The sequence below is a fragment of the Plecotus auritus genome (assembly GCF_963455305.1).
Source record: "Plecotus auritus genome assembly, chromosome: 6".
Classification (NCBI taxonomy): Eukaryota; Metazoa; Chordata; class Mammalia; order Chiroptera; family Vespertilionidae; genus Plecotus; species Plecotus auritus.
The window spans coordinates 16,767,482-16,788,388 of NC_137773.1; the positions used below are offsets into that span (position 1 = coordinate 16,767,482).

Sequence of the window (20,907 nt, forward strand, 5' to 3'; positions counted from 1 at the left end):
CTGGTTTCACCATTTTGGAAGCAATTTTAATGAAGATGGAAATGTTTATCAACTCAACACAGGTACTCCAAAATACAAAGCAAAATATCATCTTCAGCTGCATAGCAAATATGATTTAAGAATTTAACATCATTATTTGATCACAAGGGTAGATAGAAGTCACCATAAATAAATGTAAATTCATTGTACAAAAATCCCCAACATCTCTTAATACAAATATGGTACATTTGACAATTTCTGAAACAGATGTGTTTTTTTTTTAACTTTTTAAAACCTATGCATGTTTTGTGTTTTTTTTTTTTACTTGATTCTTAAGACACACAAAAAACAAAAACACAAAAGGGGGGGTGGGTATAATATCAAGGTGTAAAGAATTTTAAACCTCTTCAATGCTCATAAATAAATGCTGCTGGCAAGCTGGGGAAATGAGATGTCTCTCCCGAAGGTGAAGACCTCAATTTACTGGGATAGAATCTCCTGAGGATAATGGGATTCTACCCAGAGGGTCAAATTCAGATTCATGAATGCAGGGCCAGGAGGGTGGGTGGTTGAAATTGCAACCTCATCAAATGGATGATCCAAATCTGCACAAAATCAACAGTCAAGGATCTGGAAAGACCTCGAGGACTTAAGAACCTGTCATCTGTCTGCAAGAGCGACTATTCCCAGACAGGACTGGAGGTTTAGAAGGCTCTGGAACTTAAGAGATTTGATGCAGGTTTTGAAGGCATGTTCTGTGTCATTCAACCATGGGATGTAACCTTTCTCTCTTGCGTTTGGGACATTTCTATGGTCATCAAGAGGAAAAAATGAAATATTGGAATAGGAAGTGGCACCTCCAGACAAGATCTGCCAGCTTCCACCTTGAACCACTCTCCTTCCATACAAATAGCTAGCAGGGGAGAGCACTTCTACAGCAGTGGTCCTCGGACTTCCATGTGCAACAGAACTCAGATCGCTCCATCTTACTCCCAGGGATGCAAAATAAGTGGGTTTGAGTCGGAGCCCAGAAATTGGCATTAAATGTGGTAATCTCAGGAGGCTCCGGTAGGAGACGTTTGGACTACACTTGGGCGAGCCCCAGCTCCCTCCTGCCTGGTGAGCATCGGTGTATCACACAAGCCTCTTGCTCTGGACTCGTGCTTGCTCTTCCCATGGGGTTAAAATGGGCCATCTGATGAATGGTAACCAATTCCATCCATCCACCCCGTGGGAGGGGATCATTATTGTTCTCTCTTTTCTCTTTTCTTTTCCTCCCCAGGGAAGGGGGGTGGTGGTGGAGGTGGGAGATATAAAATACTTTACTTTATATTTTCTTACAAGCCCAGGAGCACAGGCCCCCTTTAAAGATGGTGCGCTCTGTAACGAGACATTCACTTCCACAGGCTTCTTTCTGTCTTTCCATTCTCCCCAGGCCTGGAGGGAGATGCTGCTAGGGATTTTGGATCAGTCTGGGAAATTGAAGTAGTTACGCCCCTGTGGGATACGCCCCATCCCTCAACACCTAAGTTAAGGAATGTTAAGGAAGTTGAGAGCAAAAGATAAAATGTCTCAAGAATCCATTTCTAGGACAATGGAAGTCCTAATTCACTGAAACAACTCCTTTCTGTGGGTGTATCTTGGTATTAAAAGCTCATTGACAAATTTTATTTGAATTCCTCACCTCCTTGACCCCAATATGTTTCTGGCTCCTATTAAATAGCCCCTTAATATTTTCTTGATGACAGTCTGTGCAAAGAAGTGGCCTCTAATTTGCTTGCTGACTTGTTCCATGCTACAGTCCAGAGTCCATCGCCCTGCGAGGCTTAGTGATCAGTAAGTATTTGCTTAATGAATAAAGGAACCATCTCGCCATCAAGCTGATGGAATGTTCCAATAACTTTCTGTTTCGGGCTGTGGAATCCTGGCTGTGTTCATCAATGCCTCTTCCACACACTGGGCCGGACCACCCTCCTACCCAGTTCCACCCAGTGGGATACAGCTGTGAACGCATGTCTGAGCTCTAGGAGAGCCCCGAGAGGAGAGCTGGGATGTGGGTTGGAGTCCACGGAAGGTCAGAGCCAACACCATCTACCAGGGTGCTGACACCTTGTCCTCTTTCGCCAGGGCTCTCAGCGCCTGGTCCAGAAGTAAGTAATCTTGGCGGTAGAATCCCTGGTGTCCAGAGCAGGAGGAGGTGCCCACCTGGAAAAACTGGGGGAGGGAGCCAGAGGAGGTGAAGAAGCCAGTAAGAGGAGGCATAACCATCAGGTTAGGCTGATTTCTCAGGCCATGGCCACACTCTTCTCCATTTCTGAGACTTCAGCTTTGAGGTCACACGTGGGCACCGGGTAGGAGGTCACCATCTGGGAGGAAATCTTGGGAAGCAACCACAGATGTGGGGTGGGGCTGTGAGATGGAGAAAGGGTGAAACTAGGGCTCTTAACACAGCTGAGGGAAAAAAAAAGAAGAAAACAAAAGCACATACTGCCCTGGTTTTTTGTTTTGTGTTTTTTTCATTTATACTAGGGCAAAACCACCATGGAGATGTCAGGGGAGAGCATGCACAGGCCCAGCCTTGGGAGGCGTAGATGTGTTTGGGGAGGTTCCTATTGGCTTCCAGGTGCATCCCACACGCTGTCCAGTCGGACCCCATTGCAGGGCTGGCCATGGCTTTCTCTCTCCTGCTGCGTGGTCTCCTCCAGGTTGAGGGTTTGCAGGACCTTCTGCCTAGCAGGTGGTAGCCAGGGACTGGTGGATGGGTGGCTGGAAGCAGCGCACGTGCTCCACGGTGGAACTGTCTGTCTCCACGGACTTCATGTACTTGTTCAGGATGGCAAAAACCTCATTGTTCAAGATCTGGTACTTCCTGATCCTGTCTGCCATTTTTTTCAGCGGCTGCAAAGGACACGGCCATTCAGGTTAGGGGTGGGAGGGGGAGATAGAGGAATAAAGGGTGAGCAAGAGAAAAATTCAGCGAGGTTGGGGTCTAGGGTCCCGATGCCTCAATGATCACATCACTCTCTTGCTTAAAGGCTTCTATGGGTTCCCAGAGCTTGGTAATCAAATGTTAACTTGGCCATAAAACACCTTGTGAGTTTCAAAACTTACTACAAAGCCGAGTGGCACTGGCATGAAGGCAGACAGATAGATCAATGGAATGGATAGCCCAGAAATCAATTCTTCCATATACAGTCAAATGATTTCTGACAAGGGTGCCAAGATCGTTCAATGGAGAACAGGTAGTCTTTTCAACAAATGGTGCTGGGAAAATTGGATATCCACATGCAAATGAATGAAATTGGATCCTTACCTTATACCATATACAAATAATTAGCTCAAAATGGATCAAAGGCCTACATAAGAGCTAAAGCTAAAAAACTCTTAGAAGATAACGAGAAAAAAAATTCATGACATTGAATTTGTCAATGATTTCTTGGATGTGACACCAAAAGCACAGGTAATAAAAGAAAAAAACAAATTGGACTACATTAAAAAGCTTGTCTGTATCAAAGGACATTACCAACTGTGTGAGAAGGCAATCCATGGAATGGGAGAAAATACTTGTAAATCACATACCTGATACAAGGATTACTATCCAGAATATATAAAGAACTCTTATAATTCAATAACAACAACAACAAAAAACAATTAAAAAGTGAACAAAAGACTAGAGTGGACTCTCGGAAGAAGATAAATAGCCAATAAGAACATAAAAAGATGCTCACATCACTAATCATTAAGGAAATGAGAATCAAATCACAAGGGGATGCCTCTTCACACTCATTAGGATGGTTATTACCAAAAAGTCCAGAAAATAACAAATGCTGGGGAGGATGTGAAGAAATTGGAACCCTTGTGCCTTACTGGGAATGTAAAAGGGTGCAGATCTATGGAGAACAACATGGTGGTTCTCCAGAAATTCAAAATAGAAGTCCTATATGACCCAGCAATTCCACCTTTGGTATATACCTCAAATAAATGAAAGCTGGAACCTGAACAGTTATTTGTACACTCATGATCAGAGTAGCATTTTCTACAACAGCCAAAAGGTAGAAGCAACTCAAATGTTTATGAACAGATGAACTGATAAAATGTGGTACATTCAGCCTTAAAAAGGAAGGAAATTCTGAAACGTGCTACAACCTGCTGAACCTGAAATATATAATGCTAAATGAGGATTCCACTATATGAGTTCCCAACAGTAGTTAGATTCACAGAAGCAGAAAGTGGAAGGGTGAAGGGTGGTTGCCACTGGCTGGGGGGCGGGGGAGGAGGGGTAGGGGAGAGAGGAGCGGGGGCGGCAGGAGATGAGAAGTTAGTGTTTCATGGACAGAGTTTCAGGAAGATGAATAAGTTCCTGGGATAGTGGTGATGGCTGCACAACAATGTGGGCGTACTGAGTGTACTTAATACACTGAAATGTAAAAATAGTGAAACTCTCCACTTAACATGGTTAAAATGGTAAATTGTATGTTCTATATATTCTCCCATAATGAAAAACAAAACAGAACAAAACAAAAACCAACCCTTTGAGGTCCTCCTGCCTCTTTCTCCCCTCAGCTGGTCCTGAATACCCACCCTTGGTTCCTGCTACACATCTTCATGTCGGTGTCTTTGCTGTAGCTGCCCCGCTGTTTGGAATATTCTGGACCCCATTTTCTGCCTGGCTATTTGCTGCTGATCATCCTGAACTTGGTCCAAGCATCACCTCCCTGGGAAGTCTCCTCTGCCTGTCCCCCCACCCCCCGCCGGGTTTAGACAGCCCTCCTGGAGGCTCCCCAGCAGCACTGCGTACCCCACACCTGCACAATTCCCACGTTCAGTGAAAGTTTGTGCAGACGAGGAACTGGCATTGGCCGAGCCTGGCTGGCACAGGGAAGGTGTATTTCAGGTCTGGAGCCCAGCCCGGCCCTGTTCAAGCCATCACCTGCAGGGTGACCTGATTCATCCCAGCGGGTTAGGAGCAAATGATTCACGGCTTTCTATGAGAAGGTCCCCTCCGCGGAGTGTCTCTACCTCCCTGCAGTGTGGGGAGTTGGCTCCATAATCAGCTCACCCTCCTTTTCAGAGAAAAGCCTGCTTGTCAGGCCTGGCCCCATCTCCTGAGCCCCAGCTGCTTACCACATTCTTAATGATTTCATCCTTCCCGTCCTGCCTCTGCACTTTCAGCAGGTGGTAGCAGAAGTCGAACAGGTCGAAGCGACGCTGCTGGCCCAACAGGACGATGATGGAGCAGCCGGCCCAGTTCAAGCCATCACCAAAACATTGCCTGGAAGCAGGAGAGGAAGCAGCTGGAGTGAGAGGCAGGGAGGGGTGGGAAGGGGCCTCGTCTTAGACCAGGAGCACCGCTAGTGAGTAGCTGGTCTCTGGGACAATTCCTTAATCTGTGAAATGGGTATAAGAAGCTATAGATTCGCTTGTTCCAGGGAATGTGGTTATATTATAAGCCCTTCTAACCACAAAGAGGTGTCAGTCTGTTGTCCCACTAATGTAGGAAAAATCACCTTTGAAGAAGACAAATTTGCAAGAAAAAAACCCAACCAGCCCATAAGATTTATATGGCTGCTATTTCCAGCAAGTCAAAGAAGAATCTGCTTTGGCCCCATGAAGGAGCCAGGGAGCACCTGTGAAGGGAAGAGCCCTTTCAGACAGGAGACCAACTGGCCGGGGCAGGCCAGGAGGGCAGGGACGGGGCTCGGGGGCCCATGAGCGATGCTGCCGGTGTGTGGGGTGGGGCTGCAAGTCCTCTTGAGTCTGATACAGCTCAGCCTGCACGCTCCAAGTCTCAACAGCAATTCGGGCAATCTGGGAGGCCGAGGGGTCATCTCTCTGCTCTTTCTTGTCCTCAAGCAGCAGCTGCAACCCAACCTGGGCAGGTTTTCCCCTCCTGCCCATTCGATCAGCCCAGCTTCCAGTCTCAGAAAGACAAGGGCCCTCATACAAGGTCCGCAGTCCCTAATGTGCACCCTCGCATGCACATGCTCATCTCTGCCTCTGGCCACGTGTTGCCTTTCCTGGAATGTGCCCTTCTCCCCTCTAAGATATAAATCCCAGTGATGTCCAAGGCTCAGTTCTAGTCCATCAGTTAAATTCTAATAACCGACTTCTCTCCCTTTTCACATCTGTCATCCTTCCTGCCCTTGCTGTCTCATTCAATGTGCCTTATGTCTCTGCATAGGCCCCCTAACCCCCACAAGGCCGGGAACTGTCTAGTTTTGCTCAGCACTGGTGTAGGTCCAGCACCTCACACAGTGACCAGCACATAGTATGTGCTCAATAAATAGTCACTGGACAGCCCTGCCCCTGCCCACCACGTTTCTGGCTGGGCTCTGGCAGCTGATGCCTCTTGGGGGGACCAGCAGGTTGGAAGTGACCTGCCTTCCCTAGGGGGTACTCACTCGGCTGTGAACTCGTTGGTCCCCACGGGAATGCAGTAGACGAACTGCATGGCACTCCACAGCCGGTGGAACTCCACGCACTCGTCCACGTGCATGACACCATTGGTGGGCGGCGGGCCCCGCCAGATGGGGTCCTGCAGGTAGCTCCGAATGCGGGTCAGGATGACTTCGAACATGGACAGGCCGCAGCACAGCCGCTCCTTGGTCAGCAGGTCACCCTCCCGAGCGATGGCGATTTGCTGGGGACAGAAGCATATACATAAAACTTCTATGTACATCTCAGACCCCGTCTTCCACCAGAGATTCCCAAATGCTGGAGCTGGCTATACCTGGAATTCATTCATCAGAACTGACATCTTACCCAGAGCAAGGTATTTGTAAACCTGAGGGCAGCAACAGGGAAGTCTGGTGATAAGTAAAGTCCAGGAGCCATGGGGAGAGGGACAGTTTTAAAGAATTTTGACACACCCATGTAATTAGTGAAATGCTACGTAGACACTGAAAAGACTGAGATGATCCTACTAATGGCATGATTGCTACCACGGTGCTATTGACTACTGGCTCATACTCACTGAGTGTGTAACACAGCAGGCCCTGTTCTAAGCACTTGGTAAGTATTGACTTAATTTATTCCTTACACCAACCTTGTGTAGTATGTGCCATTATTACCCCCATTTTACAGATGAAGAAACTGAGGGTCAGGGAGGCAGCCAGTGAGTGATACAGTGAGGCTCTGAATCCTGGTAGGTCTGTGGGTTAAATTGTTAAGTGAATAGAGAAAGTTGCAGGAAAGGACATCTCTATTATAAAAATCCTGTGGCCATGATGCCGTCACAACCAAATGCCTAAAGGCACCTGTTGAACGCCATATGATTTCTTCATGGGAACAAGTAAGTGTTGCTCTGTTCAATTCTCATCTTTCAACAAAGGTCAATGTTAGTGCTCCCGAGAAGGAAAGGTTAGGGCAGGAAACTATTCTTATCTCCGTCCACAACTGTCTTCAAGGTGGGTGGGGCTGCGAGGCGCACGCGGGTGGGCGGGGACTTGACCCTGGGTCCCTCGAGATTTCACACAGTGGGCCTCTAGTATACTATAATCCTATTAAAAGACATCAATAACACACAAGCCCATAGACACACACACAACTCTGTGTGGGGTGTGTATAAAACATTTTAGAAAGTTAGAAGGATTAACATCAGTTGTGGGAACAGATGGGCTTGACGAAATGGGTGAGAGTTTCCCTTTTTACCTTAAGTACTTCTGTACAGTTGAATGTGTTACAATGAGCGTATGTTACTCTTAAAATTTGCCCCTGAATTCCCAGAATTACTTCCTCTAGCTAGAAGTCCTCTGACCACTGTAAATAATCTATTAATAATGTAAACTGGCTCTCCCCTGGCATCTGCTTATTGCATCTCTGGCCATCGGCTGGCTAGACCAGCACATCAAAATGCATTACTGTCTGTGTGCCGAGTAAAAATATCTAGCGGTACATGTCTCAAAAGCCACGTGCAAAGTAAGAGAGATGTTAACATCTAAGGTCAAAGTATGGTCTCCAAATCTAGGGACAAAGCTAAAGAGGGTGGCTTCTAAGACCAAGAGATCCACAGGGTACTTGTGGGATGGGCTCCCCAGGTGGTGGGCTCCCCAGAGAGCTCATTTTACAGGGAGCCTGGTGGGGGGGTCTGCCTGATTTCTTTTTCTTTTTTCTTTTTTTTAAATATATTTTATTGATTTTTTACAGAGAGGAAGGAAGAGTGATAGATACTCAGAAACATCGATGAGAGAGAAACATCGATCAGCTGCCTCCTGCACACCCCCCACTGGGGATGTGCCCGCAACCAAGGCACATGCCCCTGACCGGAATCGAACCCGGGACCCCTCAGTCCGCAGGCCGACGCTCTATCCACTGAGCCAAACCGGTTTTGGCAGTCTGCCTGATTTCTTGATACAAGCTCTCACCCTGGAGCCCCCAGGAAGAAGACAACCTCTCAATTAATCTGTGGAGGGAAATAAATCAGGAAACACCACTGTTGGAGCCTGTTAGGATATTATGGGCCAGGAGTGCAGTTGTCATGACAACTATACGTTAAAGAAGTCTCCAAATAAACCATGAATTGGGGAAGAAGAGTTTCACAACATTTGTTTCAAACAGGAAGGAGAGGGAACCCTGATTCAAGGGGACTCGTCTTGATTCTGTGGGCAGAGAAACATAGCCACTGAGCAGAGAAGGGAGCACTCAAGTTGCCACTGTGAACTAGGAATAGCTCTTGCAGAATCCTGGGCTTGGGGCTTATATATTGTTTAACATGAATCTTATCCATTTCTTTTCTATTCCACTGGGCGGGTGGGGGGGGGGTGGTTCTCATTTTCTGCTGTTCTTTTCTGAGTTAACAAGGGACTAGACGAAGCACTTGTGAAACCACATGGAAATACATTTCCACATGGAGCACTCTGATTACATCTAGTGGCCTTTGAAGGAGAATGATATCTCGATACTCGGCCTTTTTTAAGAAGTATTTCTTATTGATTTCAGAGAGAAAGGAAGGGAGAGAGAGAGAGAGAGAGAGAGAGAGAGAGAGAGAGAGAGAGAGAGAGAGAGAGAAACATCAATGATGACAGAGAATCACTGATCTGCTGCCTACTGCATGCCCCACACTGGGGAGCAAGGCTGCAACCCAGGCACATGCCCTGATCAGGAATCCAACTGCCACTTCCTGGTTCATAGGTCGATGCTCAACCACTGAGTCAAGTTGGCAGGGCTGATGCTGTTCTTCTTAAAAAAATAATTCTTTGTGTTTTTAGAAGCCTTTTACTTATTTGTTCATCATAATGATTATGCAAGACAGTTCAGCTAAGGAGACAAAACAGCTACTAGCCCATTTAATAGATGGGAAAACAAAGACTGAGATATTAAATGTCTAGCGTTAGGTTATGTGACAATGCAGGGGTGAAGCTAGGACCAGGACCCCTGGTCTTTTGACCCTCTGCCAGAGTGTTCCTTCCAGGATAGCACCGGGCAACAAGTCAGGTCACCTCAATGTGTCCCAGAAACCAATGCAAACGATGCAATCATGTTAAAACCTCCTGACTTTGAATATGTAGCCAAACTGCCCTGTCACCCACCTAAATACGGGTGGGGCAAAGGAGGTGTATAGTTGTGAGGAGGCGAAACACAGAGTTTATTCTTGTATTTTTACTTATTCATTATTGTATCATTTTCCATATGAACAACTATGAACCTCCTTTTGCCTCACCCTGTATTACATGAGCCCCCGCCCCCCTCAAACCACAGCCTGCTCAGAAGTTAGTATTTAGCTAACTTTTCTTGGGCCCACAGGATGAGCACAGTTTTAGACTCTTCCTTGAGGGCCGGCAGATTTGTAAAACTGGCATTTCCTCTCCTGCAGACTGTCTAGGCTTTTGTTTATAAAATACTCAGCGTTTGACAAATTGCGATTTATATCGGTCCCCAGGAAATGGTGTTGGCCAGAGCAGGGCAGGAATCCAGCGCTCTGAGTGGAAACGCATGCCACAGCCCGGTGCGAGGGCCGGGATTCTTGCAGGATGACACCAGCTGAGGGGCAGGCACCCTGCTATGTTGCCGGCCTGGGGGATTTCTCCCTAAAAGGAAATCGTTAGAGGATCTCCTCTGTTCAGCCCCCGAAAGCCAGGAAAGAAAGTGTGCGCCCTGCACAGTGTCTGAACTCTCTGAGGGGTGACTCAAAGAGCCTGCCCACAGGAACCGTTAGTCATGTTTTCAGGAGGAGGTGGGTGGCATGCAGAGGGTCTGGCTCATCAGAGTGACACCGGGGCAAATCGGTTCTGCAATTTGCCCCAAATGCTTGCTGTGCTTTTCGAGAGAAGAGAGGCCCCAGGGTGTGAGTCTTCAGATACACACAGGACAGAGGACCACAGGAATGCAAGGCCAAGAGGGAGCTGAATCCTAAACCTGCGACAGTGAGCTTTGGCGACCAAAACGAACCATCTTGGCTTGGCTCCCTCTGGTGCCCTGGGTCTCTCTTCTTCCTGAATTCTGCCCTCCAGCACATGGTTTTCTTGTCTCTCTCCCCATTTTCCTTCTGTCCTGACCCCCTGCACAGTCTGTGAGTTCTCTGAAGGCAAGGGTTCCTGTCTTACTTGTCTCCACGTTCAAAGCCACTGGTAGGACTGGTTTGTAAAAATCAGTTGCTGAATTCATGCCCATTCACCTTTGATAACATTTGAGCATCTCAGAGGAAGCTGGTCTTTGATCCCCCCATCTCCGTCTCTCATCTTCATCAGAGCTTGCCTAGATGTGTATCATTTTCTACGAAAAGTTTTATTTATATGGTTTTTGTGTGTGTGGGTGGGTTTAAAAATATACAAATGGCATCAGACTGTATGAGCTGTGGTATAACAACTTGCTTTATTCATCCAACCATGTGCTTATGATCTATGCACACGGATGCACCCAGGTTGAATTTTCCTTTTCATGATTACATTACAAGCGCTCCGCATGTAGATGATGTCACCTCCTTTTGTTTAGTCAACCCTGCACTGACTGACATTTAGGTTGCTTCTAGCTTTTGCTTTAATGAACAACGCGGCAGTAAACACCTGGTTCCTGCAAGCGTTTCTCTAGAAAATATGTGCAGACGTGGGCTGCTGGCTCACAGGGTGTGCGGAGTTTTAATTCTGAGAGATAACATAGCAGAACTCTCGAAACCTAACAGGGCATCATGGGTACTTGTCTGACTTCCTTCTTTCTTGGCAGCATAGAGGATACAGGGGGTGGAAGGAAGAACTCAGGCTTGAGAGCCAGCAAATCTCATTCCAGACCTGCCCTGCCACTAACAGGCTTTGCGGTTAGACAATCTCTTCCTCTCTCTGGGCTTTAATTCCCCTGTAAAAGGAGGGGCTGGACCACATGCTCTCCCTCTAAAGCTCCTTTTGGTGAAGGATCATACCTGAGGGGTCCCCAGCCGCTCTATCAGAGGGACCAGGTGAAGGGGGGCATACTTGGCTTCCAGGCGTTTCATTCGGACTTCCAGACGCTCCCCCTCTGTCAAAGGAGCAGTAAGCAGAGTGTGAGATTCAGGCCACATCAGGGGGATCTGGAGAAGGGACACTCCCAGAGGATGCGGTGACTTATTTGCATTCTAAAACTTGAATGAAGCCTGTAGAACTATTCTCCTTGTTTTTGGTGAGTGTAATCAGGACTCACTATAAGGAAAAAGGTTCGATTCTCTCTGTCCAACAATGGAATCATCTACCTCGTGGAATAATGAGTTCCCCATCATTTGAAGGATTCACACCCAGGCTAGACAGCAAGAGGCTAGGGATGTTCCAGAAGGACGAAGAAACAAGGCCTGGGTACCTTGTCCAAGTCTACCAATCTGTGACCATTTCATAGCAGCCTAAAGCTTTAACCTTCTCCCGTTCTGACTGCAGATCTGGTTTACTGAGATTAAGTAAGCATGAAGTTCAAAATCAAGTTGGCTATTGCGTGGCTGTTAATGGTTTCTTACCTTTGATGTAGACTCTCGGCAAGATATTTTGGAAGGGTGCAGCATGGAGCAAATCACAGACTTCCTCTTGAGACTGCAAACAGAGATGGAGGGAAATTAAAAAAAAAAATCACTTTAAACCAGGGAGAATTTTCATTCCTGAAAATTTGAGCACTGGAGTCAGCCAGACCTGAGTTCAAATCCTGCCACTTTTACTTGCTAGCTGTGGGATAGTAGTCTCTCTGAGACTATTTATCTGCAAAATGAAGATGTGAATAGTACCCATTTTAATGGGCTGCTGTGAGGATTAATTGAGAGAATGCATAACTTCATAGCAAAGTCCCTGACACATAATGAGTGTGCAACACATTTTCATTATAATCATATAAGGAGTTTGCTGAAGAATTCAAATGAGTGACAGTGGGATCAAGCAGAGATAAGGGGCCCCAGACTGTGTTTGTCTCATTGGTTGTGAGGCCTGTGGATTCAAAGCAGCTAGCCGGGCCAACCCTCCAACTCACTAATCCAGGATGATGCTGACCTCATAAGGTAAGTTGGGAAGAGATTCCCCTTTTGTATTTTCTGGGAGAGTGTGTAGAATGGGTATTACTTCGTCCCTAAGTGTTTGTTAGAATTCACAAGTGAAACCATCTGCATCTGAAATATTCTTTGCTGAAAGCTTTTAAAAAACACACGAAGTATAGCCCTGCCGGTTGGCTCAGTGTTTGAGCATTGACCTATGAACCAGTAGGTCATGGTTTGATTCCAGGTCAGGGCATACCCTGGTTGCAGCCTCGATCTCCAGTAGGGGGGTGCATTAGGCAGTTGATTAATGATTCTCTCTCATCACTGATGTTTCTATCTCTCCCTCTCCCTTCTTCTCTGAAATAAATAAAAATATATTTTAAAAAAAGCTAGGTATAAAATTTCTTAAGTAATAGGACCATTTAGGTTATTGATATTTTTGAGTGAGTTTGGGGGTTTGTGTGTCTCAAGGACTTGCTCCTTTTATCTAAGTTTAATTTGTGGACATGGAGTTGCTTGTAGTAGACCTTTGATGTCTGTGGGATCTATAGTAATCTCCCTATTTCATTCCTGGTATTGGTAATTTGTGTCTTCTCTTTTTTCTCTCTGTCAGTCTAGCTAGAGGTTTGTCAATTTCATTAATTTTTCCCCCCAAAGAACCAGCTTTTAGTTTCATTCATATTTCTCTATAGTTTTTGCTTTCGATGTTACTGATTTCTGTTCTTGTCTTTATTATGTTCTTCCTTCTGCTCGCTTTGGGTTTAATTTGCTTTTCTTTCTCTAGTTCCTTATGATACAAGCATAGATACTGATTTAATAACTTCTTTTTTAAGATAACATTCAGGCTACTCTTCTATACCTCCAGTAATCAATAGCTCAGTACTTCTGGAGGCAGCCCAATTCATTTTTGAGCCTAGGACATAAAAGTTTCTCAATTATTTATTAAGTGAATGAATATTTACCCCTTCTGTTTCTTAGATGAATATGTAAATGAGTATATTTATCTACGACAACCCTCCAAATACAAGAATACATACATTCATTCATCTTACAAATACGTATTGAGCACTAGGCACTGTTCTAGGTTTTGCAGATATGATGTTGAACAAGTTAGACTAGATCTTTGCACTCACATGGCATTTACAGTCTAGTTCATAGAGACAGATAAACAAAGGTAAATAAATCAGGAAGTTTCACATAGTGATAAGATACAATAGGGTAATAAGCTAGAGTGACTGGGGAAGGGACTACTTGAGAGAAGGTAGTTAGGTAAAAATCTTTTTTGAGGCAAACACATTTAAATAAAGAATGGAATGAAGTGAGGGAGCAAGCTATGTAGGTATGAGGTAAGAGCATTCCAGTGCAAAGGGCCTGGGGCAGAAAGTCAACTGGAGTAAAGTGATGCAGGAATCATAGTCCAGTCTGAGGCCCTGATGGTAGGGAGGGACCATTTCATGTGTGGCCTCATAGGCATGGTATGAAGCCTGTATTTTATTTGAAGGGCAATGAGGAACTGCTAAAGTATCCAGGCAGATACACATCACCCCACTGCCAAGTTTTTTATCTTTCCTGTTTGCTTCCAAAATTTTAGTTGCTCCTAGAAATGTCTTGTTACTAGAAAAGTTGCCCATTGTACAAACTATCAACTTTCTGTTTTGTTAATGTGGATAAAATTGATCTTGGGAGACCTTTAGGAGATGGGAAAAGAGGCAATGCTGCTGATTTATCCATTTTACATGATGAGTTTCCACTTCAAATTTCTTTAGGGGAGACAAGAGTGTTCCATTTACCCCTCTCCTCCCCACCACCACTCCGAGTTTGCAAACTTTAGGACTCCAAAGGTTCTTGGGGAGGATGCTTCATGCTGGCCTGCTTCCTGTGTGTTCTCCACCTGGCAATGCCACTTGTTAATGAAGGTGAGGAAAGACACAAGGATGTGGTGTCCTGGCAAAGGTGGGAAAACATTTGCCAAGGAGCTCCCAGAGGAGGCGTTATGTGGCCATTTGCATGGTAAGGTGGCTGCATACTCTGCAACACCTTCTTGGAAGGTATTTGTTTGCTGAGGCCAAAGTGATGGTAAAAATGTCTAGTTCAGTGTGGAACACACACAGGCCTGAGTCAGGGATCCAAACAAGCTTCCATTGTGGGTGCCAATGCTAACGGCTGACCTCCCTCTTGTCCAATCTCAGTCTGAAAGGATCCACACTTGTCCTTCAACTCTGCCCAGGAACCCACCCAGCCACTGGCCTGTGAAGTCCACTGAGAGTGTGTAGAATCAATATTACTGCTGCACCAGAGTATAATGTAAATATATTATCACTGGTTACAAGAGAAAACAACAGAAATTCTAAGTAGTATAATGAAATATTGAGAAGAGTGAGGAGAGATGTAAATGAGCTAAAATCTCATCTTTCCATTAGGGAGTCTGTAAGTATTGTCTGAAGTGGCTAAGTATCCTCATATTATTAGGCGTTATGGAGATAACTAGAAGAACTTGAATCAGGAATGATGAGAACATGTTGCCTGGCAACTGGGATGCAGGTGGGGAGAGGTGCAGTCGAGCCAAGAAGGATGCTTTGCATCATGAGCTCATCTATATTTTTTTTATTTATTTTCAGGTGCAATTAAGAACAATTTAAATGGAACAAAATGAAGAGGTTGGATTAAATGGTGTCTCAGGGTCCTTTCCTAGAACAGAGTCTGTAACAACATAATCACTTTGTTCTCCAGGGAACGGGAGGAAACCAGTATTTACTGAGCACCATGTGCCAGGTGCTTTGTACCCACTATCTGCCCTACACCGCAGAACATCCTGGGAGGCAGCTCTTATGATCCCGTCCTATGGGGGAGGAATGGAGGCTCTCAGGAAGGTGAAGTTCCCAAACATAGTGATAAAGAAGCAGTGGGGTGGACACTGAGACCCAAGGCCCCTCACTTCCACACCCACTGCTTTTCCACAGCAGCCCATGCGGCCAAAGCCTTGGAACACTTGAAATACGCTCCCTACCTCCCATTTTACATACATATGATGAAAAAAAAGTAAAGTGATCAAAAACAGAACAGCAGAAAATTACTTAAAATCTCACCAATGAACTTTTTAGCCTCACTCATAGCTGATAGGATCACATCTTTTGTTGCTTTATTTGCTGGGTTTCTGGTCATAGCTACTAATGTTCTTTAAACTTAAACATACTGTAATATGTATATGCAGCTTGAAGAATGAAATGAACCTTGAGCCATCTTCCGGAAAAAAGAAATAGGAAGGTACTGATACCTGTGTTCTCTACCCCCCAAAGGTAGTCTCTATCCTGAACTTGTGTAAGTAGTTTCTTTGCAGGCAGCAAATTTTGAAAGATCTGCTGGTGTTATTCCAAGGTAAGGTACAGGACCACTCATGTGGTCAAATTTATACCCATAGATTTATACCTATAAATTCCTTCCAAACCAACCTTTTCCACTCACTCTTACCCATTCCACAAAGACTTATTCAAATTTCATCTTCTGGGAGTCTTCCAAGCCCCTCCAGTCTACAGTTTTCTTTTTAAAAACGATCAGCCCAGCCAGTATGGCTCAGTGGTTGAGCGTCCACCTATGAACCAGGAGGTCAGGGTTCGATTGCCGGTCAGGGCGCATGCCCAGGTTGTGGGCTTAATACCCTTGCCTTCTCCTTTGCCTCTTGATGCCTTTTTGGTCTTCTTCTGTGTGATCGTCTTTAGACTTAGAGATACCATTTCTTTAATTGGGAGACACTGTGTATTTATTAGGATATAAGTAAAGACAGTAGTGCTTCTTATTAAATGAAGAAATGGGTGGCAGCGGGGAGCTGAGACCTCCCAGGACTGTCTGGCTTGATCTGTAAGTGGCCATGGGCCTACAGGACAATCATCTTTCCTAAAACCAACCTTACATTTTTCTCCCTCAAGTTTGTGTTATGAAAAATGTTAAACAAACAAAACACTTGAAAGAACAATGAACATCCTTATACCCTTGATGCAGCATCGCTGCAAACATTTTGCCACATCTGCTTTGACTATATGTTTTACTGAATCACCTGAAAGTAAGTTAAAGCTATTGCATTACTTGGCGTTAAATACTTCAGCACGCAACTCCTAAAAACAAGGACAACCTCAGTGCTATGATCACAACACTAAAAAAATAATTCTTAGCCCTGGCCAGGTATCTCAGTTGGTTAAAGCATCATCCAATACATCAATGTTGCCTGTTTGATCCCCAGCCAGGGCATATACAAGAAGCAATGTCCCCCCTGCCCCCCGCCTCTCTCTCAAAGTCTACACTAATAAAAGAGTAAGATGAAAATTGACTGTACCTTCGCAACACCCACCAGCCAATCAGGAGCGAGTATGCAAATTAACTCAATAAAGATGGCGGGTTAATTTGCATACACAGGTGCCGAGTAGTTGGGGGCGGGGCGGGGTGGGACGCAGGCATTCTGCACCGCCCCAGCCGCTCCAGGCCTCTGGGCAGCATGGGAAGGCGGAAAGGCAGCTCTGGGCTGGAGCGAAAAGGCGGCTCTGGCTGGAGTGAAGGCGGTGCCAGCAGCCAGGGGAATGAAGGCCCATTCTTGCACGAATCTTCGTGCATCGGGGATTTAGTTAATTAATAAGTAAATTTTAAAATTCTTAATATCATATAATATGCAGTCAATACCAAAATTTGCTCAGTTCTTAAAACATTTCTTTTATAGTCTGGTGTTTTTTTTTAACTGGGATCCAACCACGATGAGTTTTCTAAAGTTTCTGCACCTACCAAATGCCACAGTAATGCTTATTATTCCTGTTGCTTAGGACAACCACTAATGTATTATGGTTACGAGAGAAGTAATCATTAGAAGATTAATAAGGATAAAGATTGAATGTAAAATTGCTCTTTGCCAACAGTGCAAGTCAAAGCCAAAAGGTTTTTGGTCAGAATGCAAAAATATTTTATTGGTAAGGAACCCACATCAAAATTCTTCAAGGGATGAGTATTTTATTTTGGCACTGCTTTCAGCCTTAAAAATGTCCTTTTCTGTTTCACTTAATTTAAAACTGATAGACCATCAAATACCACAAAAACCTCATGTTCCCAATGTAGTCCACGAGGTTAATGGGGGACTGCTTTCTCTCGGTTAAAGGATACCATGAAAATTCAAAATGCATATTTTAAAACACAGGGTCACTGTGATCCCAGGCATGCTGGGCTCATGTAGAACAATAGCCTCTCCCTTTAGGCTCTGTTTCTGGGTGAAAAACACCATACCATTTGAGCAGATTTCCTAAAGGTAGTCATCAGAGCAATCTCGGAACAATATTTTCTCAAATAAGTTTGCTCTGAGTTTTGAGGCCACAAAAAGACACATAACACTAACATGAATGTCATATGTTTTTATCTTTGTCAAGTGAGTGAGGAGAAATGAGCTGGCAAACTGGAGGTCGAGCCCCCACAGGAATCCCCTGCGGTTTTCTGGCTCAGAAAGGCAGGGAGGGGATGGGGCCTGACCAGAGAGCCCAGCGGTCTGGTTTAAACATTCCCTTATATGGATGCACATAGATGGTCAGTGTCTGTGCTTCCCGCATACTGATGCTAAGCCCCAAGGATACAGGGCCTGCGGAGCAGGCAAGAAATTAGGCTTCCCACATCCACATGACCCTCCTTGGTACAGAACGTACCAGCTGTGGCTTCCAGCCCCTCATCTGGGGCTGCAGGTACAGGGGGAAGCTGAGGTGCTCCTGCTCTGTGGACCCCTCCCTTCCAGGAGCCAGCTCTCTGTAGCCCTGGCTAAATAAATCAGTACTTTAATCTGATCTGATTCTGTGTGTGGTCTTCCCCACCAATCTGAGCCTCACCTGCATTAATGCTCCATATTGTGATGTCTCACCTCCACCCCTTCCCCCACCCCCCAAACTGTCAAGAGGAAAAATAATTATTATTCTGGATCAGAATCATGTGTGGTCAACTGGGAAAGCTCTACAACCAAGAAACTGGCCTAGAAAGTAACTCTCTTCCCCTCCCTCCCCAACAAGTGCATGTCCATGTCTACCAAGGTGGGCATTTCCCAAAAGGTATGGATTGGGGGTACAGGGAAAGAGCATTTCATAATAGTGAGTCACACAGTGAGAAAGTTACTGCCTTTCCAGTTTCCTATCCATCGTTCTGACAACTTTAATGAGAAAGTCTCCATTTGCAACCTTTCCTAAGAGCAACCCTATTACCTCTTGAAACATGTGCTAAGCTCTGTTTTTAACACAGAGAGGGAGCAGGCCTCTGGTGCAGAGGCCCGGGCAGGTGGCAGCTGGAATGACACAGCCTTGCCTTATTCTGATTGAATTTATTATTCTGGTTGCTTTCTAAGGGTGATAAGAGATGATGAATTTTTCATGGAAGTGATATAAAGTGTTCCTTGAAAATAAGTTGAAGTTACGAAGTAAGCAAATAAAAATAAAAATATCATGTAAGGAAAGGACCTGTGGTCTGCAGGTACAGCAGGAACTGGGACAAGTACACAGCAGTGACTGAGCTCTGGAAACAGCAGTTCAAGGAGACCCCTTCTAGGTCAGTGGCTCTCCATCCTGGTTGCACGCCTCCGTTTGGTGAATGACTACACAAAGTGAAAACATATACATGAGGGAAATCTATAGGCTGAGACATGAAAGCGTCTGGAAGGCGTCCTCCGGAATGTGAACAACGGCTATGGCAGCGTGGTAATGTGGCCTTTGTGTTCTTCTTTCTGCTCCTCTGGGTGTTCTAGCAGTGAATTTATTTCAGTTATGCAACAAGGCAAACCAAATTAAAGGGACTATAAAGTGGGAGCAGAAGATAAAGGAACCAGATGTGAAGCTGGAATTGAAACAAAAATAAAAAGTAAAACCCCAAACCCACACAGCAGTCTGCACAGTGCTGCGGATCGCCTCTCTGTCCCTGAGTGCCAGCCGGAAGGCTCCTGGTTCTCGCCCGACTCCCGCTCTAGCTGAACCCCTGGGAAGGGCGTCTCCCTCGCAGGGCCTCAGTTTCCATTCTGTGAAATGGGGGATTGTACTGGATTGGTGGTTCTCAACAGGGGAAGGTTTTGTCCTCCAAAAGAATATCAGGCAGTGTCTGGAAACCTTTTCAGTGTCATACTGGGGAGGGTGCTACTGGCACCTAGTGGGTAGACCCCAGAGATGCTGCCCAAGATCCTACAGTGCACAGGACGGGCCTCTACAACAAAGGATTATCTGCCCAAAATGTCAGCGGTGCTGGGGCAGAGACATGTACCCTGTATGGTCTCTGATGGTTTCCCCAGATCTGAGCTACATTCGAGTCTGTGAGTTTGGGCCCAGCATCTCCTCACCTCTTGTAAGAGAAGCAAAGCTCTCACGGCCGACCAGACTGTGGCTGTGGCCCACTCAACTCTGAGGGGGAGAGAAGAAATAAACAACAGGGTCAAAGGCAGGAAACAGTCTCAAGTCCTTAGCGGGAGGCCTGGCAGTAAAAGGCAGATGTGGACTGAAGCCTCCCTTCCTCATGTGAATGAACAGGGCCCCCTCCTGGTGCGTGTTGGCATAGCAAGCAATGGGCTGATGGATGGGAAACCACACAATATTTGAATAAAAACATGGTGTCGGTGGGATATTTCCCTAATGACCACCTTATGACTGCTTGGGGTGAAAGAGAAAATATTAGTCAATCACAGCAGAATTTCCTTGAAAAACATAACAGACTTATAAACAGTTACTTAAGAAATGCTGGCTCATTTTAGATTAGACTCAAAATATTGAAGAGCCTGCCACAACCAGACCCTTTGTGGACGCTTGATAAATGACAGATGCAGCAAGACAACGCAGAGTGGGGAGGAGAGGTCTTTTCAATCGGTGGTGCTGGGCCAGCTTGGCAAGAAATGAGATTGGATTCCTACCTCCCAGGAAACACAAGCATCCAGTCCAGATACATAACACACTTAAAAGCCTGTTACACCTTAAAAGGCTAAACTCTAAAACTTTCAGAAGATAACTTAACTTCATGACTTTACAGTAAGGAAGACTTTTTAAATAAGTCAAAGAGCACCAGCCATACAGGAAAAAAAAAAAGATAAAATACACCACACCTTAGGAACTTCTGTTCATCAAAAGACAAGCTGTAGGAATATATTTGCAATACGTATATCCACAATATATAAATAACAGCCACAAGTCAATAAGAAAAAGGTAACTCAATAAGAAATAGGTGAAAACACTGAACAGCATTTCACAAAGAGGCGGTCCAAATGGCAATACCATATGGAGAGACTCAGCCTCATTGGTCATCAGGGAAGTAAAAACCATAATGAGATATCATGACACATCTACCAGAATGCCTATGATTGTTGAGAAGAGAGAAAGTGTTCACGAGGATGCAAAGAATTAAAACTCCAATACCTCGCTGAATGGGAAAATAAATGGGTACAACCATTTTGTAAAACTGCTTGGCAGTCTCTACTGAAGCTAAACATGTGTCTATACATTGACTCAGCCATTGTATTTGCCTGATACAAATGA

At 45.3% G+C, this 20,907-nt stretch overlaps 1 protein-coding gene across 3 annotated transcripts in view; it reads right to left on the minus strand.

Annotated features, from left to right (window-relative positions):
* Window positions 1-20,907, minus strand: part of CYFIP2 (cytoplasmic FMR1 interacting protein 2) — a 120,406-nt gene continuing 99,499 nt past the window's right edge. For all 3 annotated transcript variants that reach the window (XM_080671609.1, XM_080671607.1, XM_080671608.1), the window contains 5 exons: window positions 11,891-11,963; window positions 11,330-11,424; window positions 6,381-6,619; window positions 5,104-5,251; window positions 1-2,877 (listed from right to left, as the gene is read on the minus strand). In XM_080671609.1, the coding sequence (XP_080527735.1) occupies window positions 2,710-2,877; window positions 5,104-5,251; window positions 6,381-6,619; window positions 11,330-11,424; window positions 11,891-11,963 (723 nt within the window). In that variant the 3' untranslated portion in view covers window positions 1-2,709. The remainder of the gene's footprint in view (window positions 2,878-5,103; window positions 5,252-6,380; window positions 6,620-11,329; window positions 11,425-11,890; window positions 11,964-20,907) is intronic.